General features: G+C 44.4%; 1 protein-coding gene and 1 pseudogene across 1 annotated transcript in view; both read left to right on the forward strand.

Moving 5' to 3' along the window:
- The window catches only part of LOC132592137 (cytochrome P450 2J2-like), a 28685-nt gene extending 23465 nt beyond the window's left edge, over positions 1-5220 (forward strand). Inside the window, exons 8-9 of the mRNA XM_060274305.1 lie at positions 56-197; positions 4048-5220. Coding sequence (XP_060130288.1) covers positions 56-197; positions 4048-4235 — 330 coding nt within the window. The 3' untranslated portion in view covers positions 4236-5220. The remainder of the gene's footprint in view (positions 1-55; positions 198-4047) is intronic.
- Positions 5221-8115: 2895 nt separating this feature from the next.
- LOC132592138 (cytochrome P450 2C31-like) overlaps positions 8116-13936 on the forward strand; it is a 33357-nt pseudogene continuing 27536 nt past the window's right edge.

Raw genomic sequence — 13936 nt, forward strand, 5'->3', positions numbered from 1 at the left:
ATGTGTTCATCTGAATGCATTCCAAGTCAACAAGTTCATTGTTTCTTCTTTGCAGGGGACTATTATTGTTCCTGATTTGCGCTCTGTTCTTCTTGATCCGACACGATGGGAGACACCTGCAGAGTTCAACCCAAATCATTTTTTGGACAAGGATGGACAATTCGTGAACAGAGAAGAATGTTTGCCATTTGGTGCAGGTAAATGCAGAAGACCAAGCTATGTTGTGATCTGTAGATGTGCTTATCTGTCTGCTTCCAGGAAATGACATCAGCAGCAGTACATGAGTGAGTGGGCCTGAGCAGAAGCAGAGTCTTCTGCTTTGAGTGGCACTGCTAGTCAGCAGAATGGGGCAAGGCAGTGGCAAGTTAAGGGGATCTCGGGGTTGGTGGCTTGGGACCAGAGCCATAGGTAGGTGATCTTGTGCCCCTGACAGAACTGTCCAAAATGTACTCCTTAGCCATGGACAAATGAGCTCTTCTTTCCGCCTCTCCTCAACCCCCCCCCCCGCTCCGCCCCGTTCAATTCCTCACACACTTTACCTTGTATTGAATTCTTTCACAGAAAATACAGTATTAAATTTATTATTTCTTAATAAAAGGTTTCATCAAAGAAAATGACATTATGATGGGAGTTGACAGGTTTTTTATGTAATTAAATGGTAAATGAATATACAGATGGGCCTAAATTTAACGTACAATAAATATCATACTGATTTGTTCCATAATGATAACTTTACATTATAATAATTTATTGTTTAGTTGTGTCCGACTCTTTGTGACCCCATGGACCAGAGCACGTCAGGCATTCCTGTCTTCCACTGCCTCCTGCATTTTGGTTCGACTCATGTTGGTAGCTTCGAGAACGCTGTTGGACCATCTCATCCTCTGCCATCCCCTTCTCCTAGTGCCCTCCATCTTTCCCAACATCAGGGTCTTTTCCAGGGAGTCTTCTCTTCTCATGAGGTGGCCAAAGTATTGGAGCCTCAGCTTTAGGATCTGTCCTTCCAGTGAGCACTCAGGACTGATTTCCTTCAGAATGGATAGGTTTGATCTTCTTGCAGTCCATGGGACTCTCAAGAGTCTCCTCCAGCACCATAATTCAAAAGCATCAATTCTTTGGTGATCAGCCTTCTTTATTGTCCAACTCTCACTTCCATACATCACTACAGGGAAAACCATAGCTTTAACTATACGGACCTTTGTCGGCAAGGTGATGTCTCTGCTTTTTAAGATGCTGTCTAGGTTTGTCATTGCTTTTCTCCCAAGAAGCAGGGGTCTTTTAATTTCGTGACTGCTGACACCATCTGCAGTGATCAAGGAGCCCAAGAAAGTAAAATCTCTCACTGCCTCCATTTCTTCCCCTTCTATTTACCAGGAGGTGATGGGACCAGTGGCCATGATCTTGGTTTTTTTGATGTTGAGCTTCAGACCATATTTTGCGCTCTCCTCTTTCACCCTCATTAAAAGGCTATTTAATTCCTCCTCACTTTCTGCCATCAAGGTTGTGTCATCAGCATATCTGAGGTTGTTGATATTTCTTCCAGCAAGCTTAATTCCAGTTTGGGAGTCATCCAGTCCAGCCTTTCGCATGATGAATTCTGCATGTAAGTTAAATAAGCAGGAAGACAATATAAAGCCTTGTCGTACTCCTTTCCCAATTTTGAACCATTCAGTTATTCCATATCCAGTTCTAACTGTAGCTTCTTGCCCCACATAGAGATTTCTCAGGAGACAGATGAGGTGATCAGGCACTCCCATTTCTTTAAGAACTTGCCATAGTTTGCTGTGGCCGACACAGACAAATGCTTTTGCGTAGTCAATGAAGCAGAAGTAGATGTTTTTCTGCAACTCTCTAGCTTTCTCCATAATCCAGCGCATGTTTGCAATTTGTTCTCTGGTTCCTCTGCCTCTTTGAAATCCAGCTTGCACTTCTGGGAGTTCTCGGTCCACATACTGCTTAAGCCTGCCTTGTAGAATTTTAAGCATAACCTTGCTAGCATGTGAAATGAGCGCAATTGTGCGGTAGTTGGAACATTCTTTGGCACTGCCCTTCTTTGGGATTCGGATGTAGACTGGGATTCGGATGTAGACTGATCTTCTCCAATCCTCTGGCCATTGCTGAGTTTTCCAAACTTGCTGGAATATTGGGTTTAGCACCTTAACAGCATCATCTTTTAAAATTTTAAATAGTTCAGCTGGAATATCATCACTTCCACTGGCATTCTTATTAGCAGTACTTTCTAAGGCCCATTTGACTTCATTCTCCAGGATATCTGGCTCAAGGTCAGCAACCACACTACCTGGGGTGTACAAGACCTCCATATCTTTCTGGTATAATTCCTCTGTGTCTTGCCACCTCTTCTTGATGTCTTCTGCTTCTGTTAGGTCCTTACAACTTTTGTCCTTTCATATCTCCAATTTTCTTGAACAGATCTCTGGTTTTTCCCATTCTCTTGTTTTCCTCTATTTCTTTGCATTGCTCGTTTAAGAAGGCCCTCTTGTCTCTCCTTGCTATTTTTTGGAAGTCTGCATTCAATTTCCTGTATCTTTTCACTATCTCCCTCGCATATTGCTTGCCTTCTCTCCCCCGCTATGTGTAAGGCCTCGTTGGACAGCCATTTTGCTTTCTTGCATTTCCTTTTCCTTGGGATGGTTTTCGTTGCTGCCTCCTGTATAATGTTACGAGCCTCCATCCATAGTTCTTCAGGCATTCTGTCCACCAAATCTAAATCCTTAAACTTGTTCCTCACTTCCACTGTGTAGTCATAAGGGATTTGATTTAGATTGTATCTTACTGGCCCAGTGGTTTTTCCTACTTTCTTCAGTTTACGCTGGAATTTTGCTATAAGAAGCTGATGATCTGAGTTACAGTCAGCTCCAGGTCTTGTTTTTGCTGACTGTATAGAGCTTCTCCATCTTTGGCTGCAGAGAATATAATCAATCTGATTTTGATGCTGCCCATTTGGTGATATCCATGTGTAGAGTCGTCTCTTGTGTTTTTGGAAGAGAGTGTTTGTGATGACCAGCTTGTTCTCTTGACAGAACTCTATTAGCCTTTGCCCTGCTTCATTTTGAACTCCAAGGCCAAACTTGCCAGTTGTTCCTTTTGTAGCCTTATTTGCTAACAAGGGTCCTTAAGTTGCGCGAGGGTTGAATCCAGAGAAAGAATTTAATTCTTAAATTTAAGAGACCCTTGGTGATCAGCTTCATGACAAAAGTAAAGAAACACAAATTTACAAAGATTCTTATACACTTCTTGGGCTCCTTCCCCCCTCCTCTGTAAGTAAATGCGCACGCAAGGGGGTCATAAGTTACAAATACATATATGGATCTTCCTGTGTCCGGTCCTTCTTGTAAACACATGCTGACTCAACAAAGCCTTCAATAAGGCTAATCTACGCATCAAGCTAGCAACTTCCAGCGTCACGGGTCTGATTTGTGACTTAGTCAGTTTGCGCGAGGGCGCGTTTGTGAGTGATCTGCAGAAGTCATGCACCGAAGCATAATAACTTAACAGTTGATGCTCAAGGCAAATCTCCACTCTCTCCTCTCCTCTCTTGCCTGCCTCACCCCTTTTCTTTTCGTTCACCAATCAAAGTGCTCGATCCACCCTTGGAGTGATTGCCTTGCCCTGCCTGCTACCCCAAGGCAACGATTCAGCCGTGCGATTGGAGCCTGCACTCTTCAGAAGTCGCGCAAAAACCAGGAAGTGAGAAAGGCTCCTTTCTGTGAGAACTGTGCTCCTTTCCCTTCTGTTCCCAGGTCCTCCATTGTTTACCATCTGGAGCTCCCTACATTTGCCACCCCTGCCTTGTCCCCGAGAGAGGCATCACTGCCAGAACCAGGATACTGCTGTTCCCTGTCTCACATCACCACTGCAAGCCTTCCCATTTTTTTTCAGGCAGCAAGGATAAGGCTTGATGATTTCCCTATCCTAACTGTTTCTAGTTTACAAAAGTGTTCTGTAGAATGTTTATAGCAACATAGCAATGAACACGGGAAAGTATATTATTGCTCACTTGCTGCCTTCTTCTTATCTCCTCTTCAGGGGCTCGCATTTGTTTGGGAATGCATCTGGCAAAGTTGGAAATATTCATATTCCTGACCAGCCTGCTAAGGACATTCAGCTTCCAGCTGCCAGAAGGAGTCAAAGAACTCAATCAAGAGGCTATAATAGGGACTGCAAGAAATCCCCATCCTTATAAACTCTGTGCAGTTCCCCGTTGCAACACATAATAAAATATGTAAATATTAGGAGGTGCACCCCTGCTTCCTCCACTTGGCGACCCCTTTGCCACTCTGGACACATGAGCCCCCAAGAATTTCCCTTCCCTTCCCATCTCGTCCCATGCAACTACTGAGGTCTCTCTTCATATTTGCAGCTCAATTTCTGAAGCCACTTCTCTCTTATCTTCTGCAGCTCTGCTCTGCCTCCATTTCCCCCTTCACCCCATCTCCTCCTTTCCTCTACATAAGGCACCCTCTACCACATGTGGGACACAGCTGGCACTGTGGGTTAAACCACAGAGCCTAGGGCTTGCCGATCAGAAGGTCGGCGGTTCAAATCCCTGCGACGGGGTGAGCTCCTGTTGCTTGGTCCCAGCTCCTGCCACCCTAGCAGTTCGAAAGCACATCAAAATGCAAGTAGATAAATAGGGACCGCTACAGCAGGAAGGTAAACGGCGTTTCCGTGTACAGCTCTGGTTCGCCAGAAGCGGCTTTGTCATGCTGGCCACATGACCTGGAAGCTGTACGCCGGCTCCCTCGGCCAATAACGCGAGATGAGCGCTGCAACCCGGTCACGACTGGATCTAATGGTCAGGGGTCCCTTTACCTTTACCTTACCATATGTGGTGTCCTGCAAGATAACAAAAGCATTTTGGGGAATAATATAGAATGAGTTGGGAAAAGAATGTTTAAGATAACCTTTGTGGGGGAAAACCAGAAGCTTTTTTACTAGGAATTTAAGGTGCAGAAATCCCAAAGGAGCAGAAAAGACTACAGCAGTGCGGATATTTCTGGTGCAGAGGAGGAAAGTCCCTACCAGAAAAGAATGGTTGATAAAGATGATGGACTACGTCAAAATTGTGAAAGTGACAGGAAAGATTAGAAACCAAGAAGAATAACTTTAATAAGGAATGCAGAAATTTTATAAGTTCCCTTGGAGAACACTGTGAACAATTAAAAACATTGGCAGGATTCTAACAACACTTGTAATGAATAATTAATTAATAAATAATAATAATAATAATAATAATAATAATAATAATAATAATAAATACAATGTGATTATCACTTCTTTGGTGTGTCTAGATCCAGCCCTGCTCTGGAGGGCTTCATGTTACAAAAAAGATGATTAAGAAATAAATATATGGAAAAACTTTCTGTAAGAAAGTAAGAGCTGTTTGACAGTGGAATGGTCTCCCTCGGGAGATTTTGGACTCGCCTTCCTTGGATGTATTTAAGCAGAAGTTGGATGGCCATCTGTTCTGGATGCTTTAGCTGAGATTCCAGCATTGCAGGGGGTTGGACTAGATAGCCCTCAGGGTCCCCTCCAACTTTACAATTCTACAATTCAATGGGACCCAGGTGAATGCCATGACCTAGAACCAAATGTAGAGACCCACTGGGGTCAGCACAGCATGTAGGCAGTTCTGATCATACATTGCTTTCAAGAACCAGATTTACAAGGATTAAGAAGACCTGTGCCATTCAAGAAGGCCTGTAGCTGGCCCACACTCAAGGCAGCCCTGTTTAGGGAAGCTTTTAATCTTTAAGAAATTAATGTATTTTAATATTTCTGTTGGAAGCTGCCCAGAGTGGCTGGGAAAACCCAGCCAGAAGGGCGGGGTATAAATAAATTATTATTATTATATCAACATGGCAAATTAGATTCTGATCCATAATATGCAAGGCCCAAAATGGAGGAGGTGCAATGATAAAAATAAAAATCTCTTTCAAATGCAGAAGTCCCACCCCACAATGAAGTAGTAACCATAGTTGTAATTAGTACAATCTGTGTTTCCCATTGGAACATAATGAACCATGAATCACGCACATATGTTATGGGCACAAGTGCAGATGCCAGATTGGCTGCAGTTCTTACTCAGGGCCAGCAGTATGCAAATGAAAGATTGAGAACTGTTGCTCACTGATTGGTTAGTTAGTTGGAAGTTGTTACTGTTGCAAGTTACTTACAGGTAGTATTATATAAAGCAGCCAGCTAGGCTGCAGTCAGTCAGAGTCAAGGAGGAGTTCTAACTGATGTAACAAAGAGCTGTGGATCCAACAGACAGGGCCGGTGCGTCCATCAAGGCAGACTAGGTGGCGGCCTAGGGCGCAAAACTGGAAGGGGCGCTGCGCTGGACAGCCCGCGCGCACGTCGCCCGGTGCAGCTGCAGTCGGCCGGGCTGTCAGGGGCACACCAGACAGTTGCACGGCGCCCGCCAGAGTCTACCACAGCTGCGCTGTAGAATGTGGGAGGGGCTGACTCTCCCAACGTTCGGGAGACCTTTGCGCACGCGCACAGTGGGACACATGCACACAGCGCAGCTGTGGTCTCCGGCGGCCACCACATGGGGCTCATGCGCCCAGCACGCCTGTGGTGGACTCCGGCGGGCGCCGCGCAGCTGTCACGGACTCCCGCCGCGGCCTCTCTGGTCGCTGAGAGGCCGCAGTGGGACCCGCGCTTCCCCTCCGCCGCAGCTCGGCGGCGCCGCCTGGAAGCAGAGCGGCAGCTGGGCCGCCAGGTCGTTGCCTCCGCCGCCGCCCCAAGAGCCGCCTTCCCAATACGCCACTGGGGCCTCCGGGCAGCCGCTCTCCTCGCCCGGGCTGGAAGCCCGAGAAGTCCTGCCAGTCCCCGGCAGGGTCCCGTTGCGAGGCCACCGCCGCCGCCATGGCCAACGACGCAGCGACTGAGAGGAGAGAGGGCACCTCACCTCCACCCCGGCACTCCGCAGCGCACACTCCCAGTTTGCCCGGGCGGAGGGGCGCCCCGTTAAGGAGGGAGGCCGCCCATCGCTCGCACCGACATCGAGATCTTGGCCTCTTGGTTTGGGAAGCTTCGCAATAGGCAGTTGGGTGACCCAGAAGCCAGCGCCGCATTGTTGAACGGGGCTTTGCTCCCTGAGTTTCTCCACCCTCCTCTAGAATTGCGCATCTACCGACATCTTCCAGGCAAGAGTTCACAAGTATGATTTTCAAACAAGGTTTACTCCATAACTCTTATTTATAAATTTAGTTGTTCCATGTAAGTTTTAAAATGCATGTATGAAATTTCAATGACCATTGCCAGAACTCTAAACATAGTACACACAACTTTTTAAAATGTGAGATACACTTGCTTCCAATGGCATGCAGTTTTCATGCCCCTACAAATCAGTTTAACTTTTAATGGTCAAAAATGCTTTCCCCACTCTTTGGTTTTTTTAAAAAAGGATTCCAACCAACAGACACCCCCCCCCCCCGCAAAAAAAATATCATTTCAGCCAGGGCATAGAAGAACATAGTTGCAATGCATGGCTCAGTACTGAAAATGACATGGCTCATTTGCAGAGCATGGCACTAAGCTAGGGTAATCATAATTGGCCTCTGTGTTAGGGAGAATATTTTCCAGATTTGAGGAAGGATGTAGAGTCAGTCACTCTGATATTTAAACAGATATAGAGCCCAAACTTTTTTCTTCTAAAAATTCACTGACAAACTCAAGAAGCAACCTCTAAATAATAGTGACTGCATTTTCATGCATTCCTCTGCATTCAAGATATGCTGATCTTAAGCTAGGAGAGAGGCTTCTTGGAAGCAGATCTACAAGCTTGGTGGATCAGGGGAATGCTGTGGAATGCTGTATCTTGATTTCAGTAAGGCTTTTAAGCATCACTTTAGCATCACTTAAATCCTAAAATGAGTGCTGGGGATGTTTCTTCCAAAATGTTTGCACTTCCCCCCTCCAAAAAAACAAACAAAAACATTTTGCTTCTCAGTGAGTGACTGTGAACATGTACAGGACACCTTTCCTATTGGATGGGAAGCATCTTCATATATATATATATATATATATATATATATATATATATGAGCATAGAGTCCACGGGTGCCTTAGTGCCTTCCAGGTTAATGGATAGGACCTTCCCTACCAAGCAGAGAGGCACTACCTCACACAACTGATTAAGGGTGTCATGGAAAAGCAGCAATTCATTAACTTTTTATTTTTATTTTAGTGCCAAGGAGGGAGAAGAGGTGCTTGCGGGATTTTATGCCACAGCTGCCATAATCACTTGATAGGGCTTGGGTAAGCACCTTCATATGCATAGTCATATGCAGTTCGTCTTCTTGACACATGTAGGTGTAGGAGTGGATGTGCAAGGCAGATAGATGCATTGCTGCTGTAAATGGGCTGGATGAGAGCCAATAACCTGGAGCTGAATCCATACATGACTAAGGCAATTGTAAGGAGTGGTTCCTGAGTGAATGGAGTGGGTTTTGTCTGCTCTGGATTGGGTTACGCTACCTCTGAAGGACTTTTGGATCCAATACTGTTGCTCAAAGCTCAAGCCTTGCAGTGAGGTGCCTTCCACCAGGCACCCTGCATGGACAAGCACAGTTTAAGATCTGTTGTCTAGACTCTGGTTAGATTACTGCAGTGCATTATATGTGGGGCTGCCTTTGAAGATGGTCTGGAAACTGCAGGTGGTGCAGAATTCAGTGGCCAAGTTACTGACCAGGGAACAATGGTCTGAACATATAAAACCAATTATGGCATGACTGCTCTAGATACAAATTACCTTCTGGGCTCATTTTTTTCTATTTTCTATTTTTTCTATTTTTTTTTAATTCCACTTTTATTTTTTCTAAAAAAGGTCAACAACTCTGGCAAAAAATTTTTTTGGGGGGGGGCGGAGAAGGTAATTTCGCCTAGGGCGCAAAAAACCCTAGCACCGGCCCTGCCAACAGAGCTGTGTCTGCCATCCATCTTTCCTACTATTTAACACCAGGGGTCAATGAGGGTTTTGAAGCATGATGGCATGCACTGGCTGAACACCAAGGAATGGTGGGAGGTACCACCTGGGGAATTTCCAAGGGATGAAGGCCGAGAGCCCGGGGATTGGAGGTGAGTCAGGGAGAGTCTGTGGCAGAGAGAAGTCCAGAAGCAGAAGCAGAGGCAAAAGAAGGAGATGAGGGAGGCCAAGAGGCAGAGACGAGTCAGGCTATTGAAGGCGCCAGGGTGTCTTCCCCCTCCTGCTGCAACAGGCTCCCCTCTCCCAGTGTCTCCCAGGACCAGAAGAGGGAAGAGCAGAGAAGGGTGATTCAGTGGAGACTTAGATTGCTTGGAAAGGACCTGGGGAAGGAGGAGATCTAAACAGCTGTGGAAGAAGGGGACCTTCAGCCTCCTCAACTGCCTCATGGGGGCAAGACCTACTGAAAAGAGTTGCAGTGGCTTGGCACCTACCTGTGAGCAAGGTCTTGCTGCTTCTAATACTCTAATTATTCTATTTATCTTCCAGTAAATAGTTATTATCATATTTTATGTGATTTATTGCTGGGTGGCTCCCTGGCACATGGCTAGAAAGGTAAAGACTCATAAGGGCAGGCCTTGGAAAGGCTACCTCTACCTATGTAAACCAAGTGAGACTTGAAGATGGCCTTAGAAACTCCCAGATCTAGATGTTCTCTCTGATCTGCATCATTAAGGTCAATCAGCTTGATGAGTACCAGTGGAAAATGACATTATCACTGGTGGCCCCACACGTGAATGCTGCTTGACCCACTTTCTTGCAGTCCTTAAGCAGTGCCTAAAAACTGTTTTTTATCCCACTAACCTTTTATGAGTTTCATTCCTTTTTAATGGTTTTATTTGATGCTGCTCTTATTATGTTTATTCTAGATCCATTTCTAACCCAGGTTTAGGCCCAGTTTTGGCACACAAACTGCTTGGGTCGCCCTGTATGATGATCTCTGTGGGGAGTGAGACAGTGGAAAAGTGTCTCTGTTAATTCTCCTTGACTTTCTAGGTCATCAAGACTGCTTCCTCCACCCTTCCCCTCCACTGCAGGAGGAGCCTCTCAGCCTTCTATACCCCTGATTGTTGTCAACATTATTTATTTACTTATGACTTATTTACATATTTACATATTTATTTTCTATACCACCCTAAACCCAAAGGTATCAGGGCAGTTCACATAAAATATCAAATAGATAAAATAAAATAAAACCAACAATCCAATAAAAAACCTGAAAAGAGCCAGCATTTTTTAAAAGGGTATAAGATGTAGATCAAGTCAGGCAAAGGCCTGGTTGAAAAGGAATCTTTTTGCCTGGTGCCTAAAGGTGTATAGTGAACATGGGTGGAGAAGGTCCCTCAAAATATTTTATTTGGGGGGGAGGTCCAATAGAAGTTGCCACCTACACATCTTACCCATCTAAACTATATTAATATTAACAAACATTTTCTTCTGTTTTGATTCAGACTCATGGTGTAAATCATGAATAAAAGGAGAACTAATTTTTATAAGGAGTGAAATTATTCAGGGGTGTTACTCTTCCACTTCCAAGCAGGCACCGTGCATTTGGGCGAGTCCTCACTCTCCCAGATGAACCCCCTCCGAGAGAGAGAGAGAGAGAGAGAATGTACACATGCACACTTGGCTTTTCCTAAGAGTCTGGGTAAAAGTTGGATCCAGTACATATAGATCAGAAAGAGGAAGCAGGAAAGACTATCACTCTTTCAAATTCCTCCTCCAGCTCTCTGCACTATTCAAGGGAGAACAGAGGTAATCCCCTCTCTTTGCGCTGGAGAGGATTTTGGTGTGTTCCAGCGGGGCTTTTCTCATACTTATTTTTTATTTTGTGAATAAAATATTCTTTCGCAAATATTTATTTCACAAAATCAGTCTTTTTCTTTTGTTTTGATTCAGACTCTTGGTGTAAATCAGGAATAAAAGGAGAACTAATTTTATAAGGAGTGAAATTATTCTTGGTGTTACTCTTCCACCAAGGGAATCACCAACTTTTTAAAGCCATTGAGCACATTTGGAATTTTGAATAAGGAGGGAATAAATGAATTAGTGAATTTTGTGCGGTCAGCACCATGCATTTGGGTCAGTCCCCACACTCCCAGTTGAGCCCCGAGAGAGAGAGAGAGAGAGAGAGAGAGAGAGAGAGAGAGAGAGAGAGAGAGAGAATGTACACTTGCACACTTTGCTTTTCCTAAGGGTCTCGGTCTCATTTTTATTTAATGAACATTTGGAACAAAATTATTTCCTACATATTTTTGTCACAAAATTGGTCTGGATTCTAATTGCAATTAATATTAATCGGACATCCTCTCATTTGTGTGACACATATATACGAATGATTATAAGGTTCGATTGTGTTACATGACTTGCAATCACAAGGCAACTTGCAAATGATGACACAAAACTTGTTGCTTGTTTGTTTTAAGTAACTGAGCATATAAAAACAGGGAGTACTGCTGATGTCTTTGATGAAAGCAAATACTCCTTAGATAAAGAGAGTTGAACCTGACCAGACATCCTAGAAAGAATTAAGGAGAAAGAGACAGCAAGAGAAGGATGGAGATATGGGCATTTTTTATTGCCCTGCTGGTGGCGCTTCTGATTCTGCCCTACCTGAAACAGCTTTGGTCACGCAGGCATTACCCTCCAGGACCTCTCCAGCTTCCTCTCGTGGGAGCCATGTGGCTGTTTGGATTCAAGATTCATGAAAATACTCTCGTTCAGGTACTTGTTGCTTAGTGATAATTCAGTCTAATGTCAGCAATTGTTTTATCTATTTTCCCCAACAACTGTGATATGTAAGCTTAAACTATAGTATGGGTTAAAATGGTAAATGCCATAAGCCTCCATTGTCAGAAGCTGTATGCAATACAAATAATAGTAATAATATAAAGGATATTATTATTAATACTGAAAAGCACAAAACCGTATAAAAGTTGAAAATGCGCATTAAAAACTACTGATCAAAAATATTTATTGTATACTTTTGAACTGGGGAAGGAGGAGAGAAGACCTTCAAAGGAAGAATGGTTTATTAAAATCTTGGAATATGCAGAGATGGCAAAAATTGATAAAAGATACAAATTTAGGATCTTTTAAAGATGACTGGAAACCCTTTCCACTCTATATAAAAAATTATTTCCCATATGCAAAGACCATGGCGGGGTTTGAAATGTAAGAAAACAGCAGAATATATTCAGAAACATGTTAGAGAGTGTCAGGGGATGGTTGTTGCTACTCTTGAGTAACGACCCTCCACATCTGCTTGTCTTTCAGATGTTTTTATTAGTGCATATTATTTACAGTGCAAAGAGTCCATAAATCATGTCTGCCTCAGTCTGAGTCAGAAGCTCACAATGGTTGCTTTCTGTTTCGCGTCCAACATAACAGCCTGGGAACTCCGAAGCGCCTCCCTTTCCTTCTACGGGGAGCCATTCATTTCAATTCCGGTGGGGGGGGGCATGGCCTCCCTGCTGACTGTTTGCCGGTCCCTTCTTCCACTGCTCTCTCTCCCTCCCCTCGGAGCAAGGGCTCTCTGAAGCTTTCAGAGCCTCGGGTCTCCCTTTCTGTTTCCTGGCTCTTGTAATCTGATCCTGTGCTTGACTTGCTGCTTGGTGAGGAACTTGACCTGATGGGGGGGGCTGTTCCCTATAAGCCCTCCCCCTTACAGAGAGGATGAAATTAGATAAGATGGAACTTCGTATGTAATTCAAGTTATAAACATTGATGTTGGGTGGGTGGGTTGTCACTTGTTTTGTTGCATTGGAATATAATTGCTATGTAACAACCTGACCCAGTGCTCTAGCCCAGCCTGTACCCTCCAGATGTTTTTTGACTATGATGCTCATCTGCCCCAACCAGCATGGCCAACAGTCAACAATAATGGGAGTTTCAGTTCAAAAGCCTCTTGTGGGCTACAGTTTCCACATCCCTGCACACAAAATAATTGTAACAAAATCATTTTCTGGAACAGGAGGGCTGATCACTATGAAGTGCCTCTGCTGTTCTGATCCTAGGCAGAAGCAGCATAGACAGCAAAGAGTAAAATAAATGGGTTGAAATGGAGGGAGAGGATGAGGATGAGGTGGGGAGATGATAGGAAGAGAACTGCACATAGTGAGAAGCTGCAGAGGTGAGGGAGACTGAAGCTCTTGTATTAAGTTGAAATATCCAACTGCGTTTTTGAACACATCATTCCTCTCCTCTCTTTTGACCCAAATGGTAGCTGGGAAAGCAACATGGAAATATTTTCACCCTATGGATAGGACATCTACCCATTGTAGTACTGTGTGGATTCCAAGCAGTGAATGAAGCTCTCATTGACCACTCTGACGAATTAGACCAGCGACCAGAGACTCCTTTCCTTAGGACTATGGCAAAAGGAAAGGGTAAGTAGTGAAGAATAAGAATTTCTACTGGTATTTTCCCAAGAGAAAAAAATTAACGGGCTGACCAGAAAAATGGTTCTCTATTATTGTTGAACTCAACAGGAAATGGGTTACCTAGGAGCCAACACCTAGGGGCTGGGGTCCCTTCAGCGCCCCCCCTAAAATATTTGAGGGGACCAGGCTCCCCCTATGTTCATGGCAAGTGCCATTCTAATGGTGCGCGTGAGCCACATCATGTGATTGATTATGCAAGGCTGGGCTTACTTCCCCATATTTTATTCAAGTTGGCACCCCTGATGGATTGCAACAAGTGCTTTGTGGAAATAGCAATTGTACTGCACTGTGGTTAGATTCAACTGCAGGTAGAAGTTTGTTGCCTCTTGCAATTGTAATGCATTTACTATCCTGGCCCTCGGTTTTGGATGAAGAGCTTGAACACTGAGTTCTTTCTGCTGAAGGCTTTGACGCCTACATCAGATTGGCAGCCTCTCAAGAAACCTAGATCACTGAAACGTGGTGGGATGAGTCTCATGAC

The sequence above is a fragment of the Zootoca vivipara genome, chromosome 5, assembly GCF_963506605.1.
Source record: "Zootoca vivipara chromosome 5, rZooViv1.1, whole genome shotgun sequence".
NCBI lineage: Eukaryota > Metazoa > Chordata > Lepidosauria > Squamata > Lacertidae > Zootoca > Zootoca vivipara.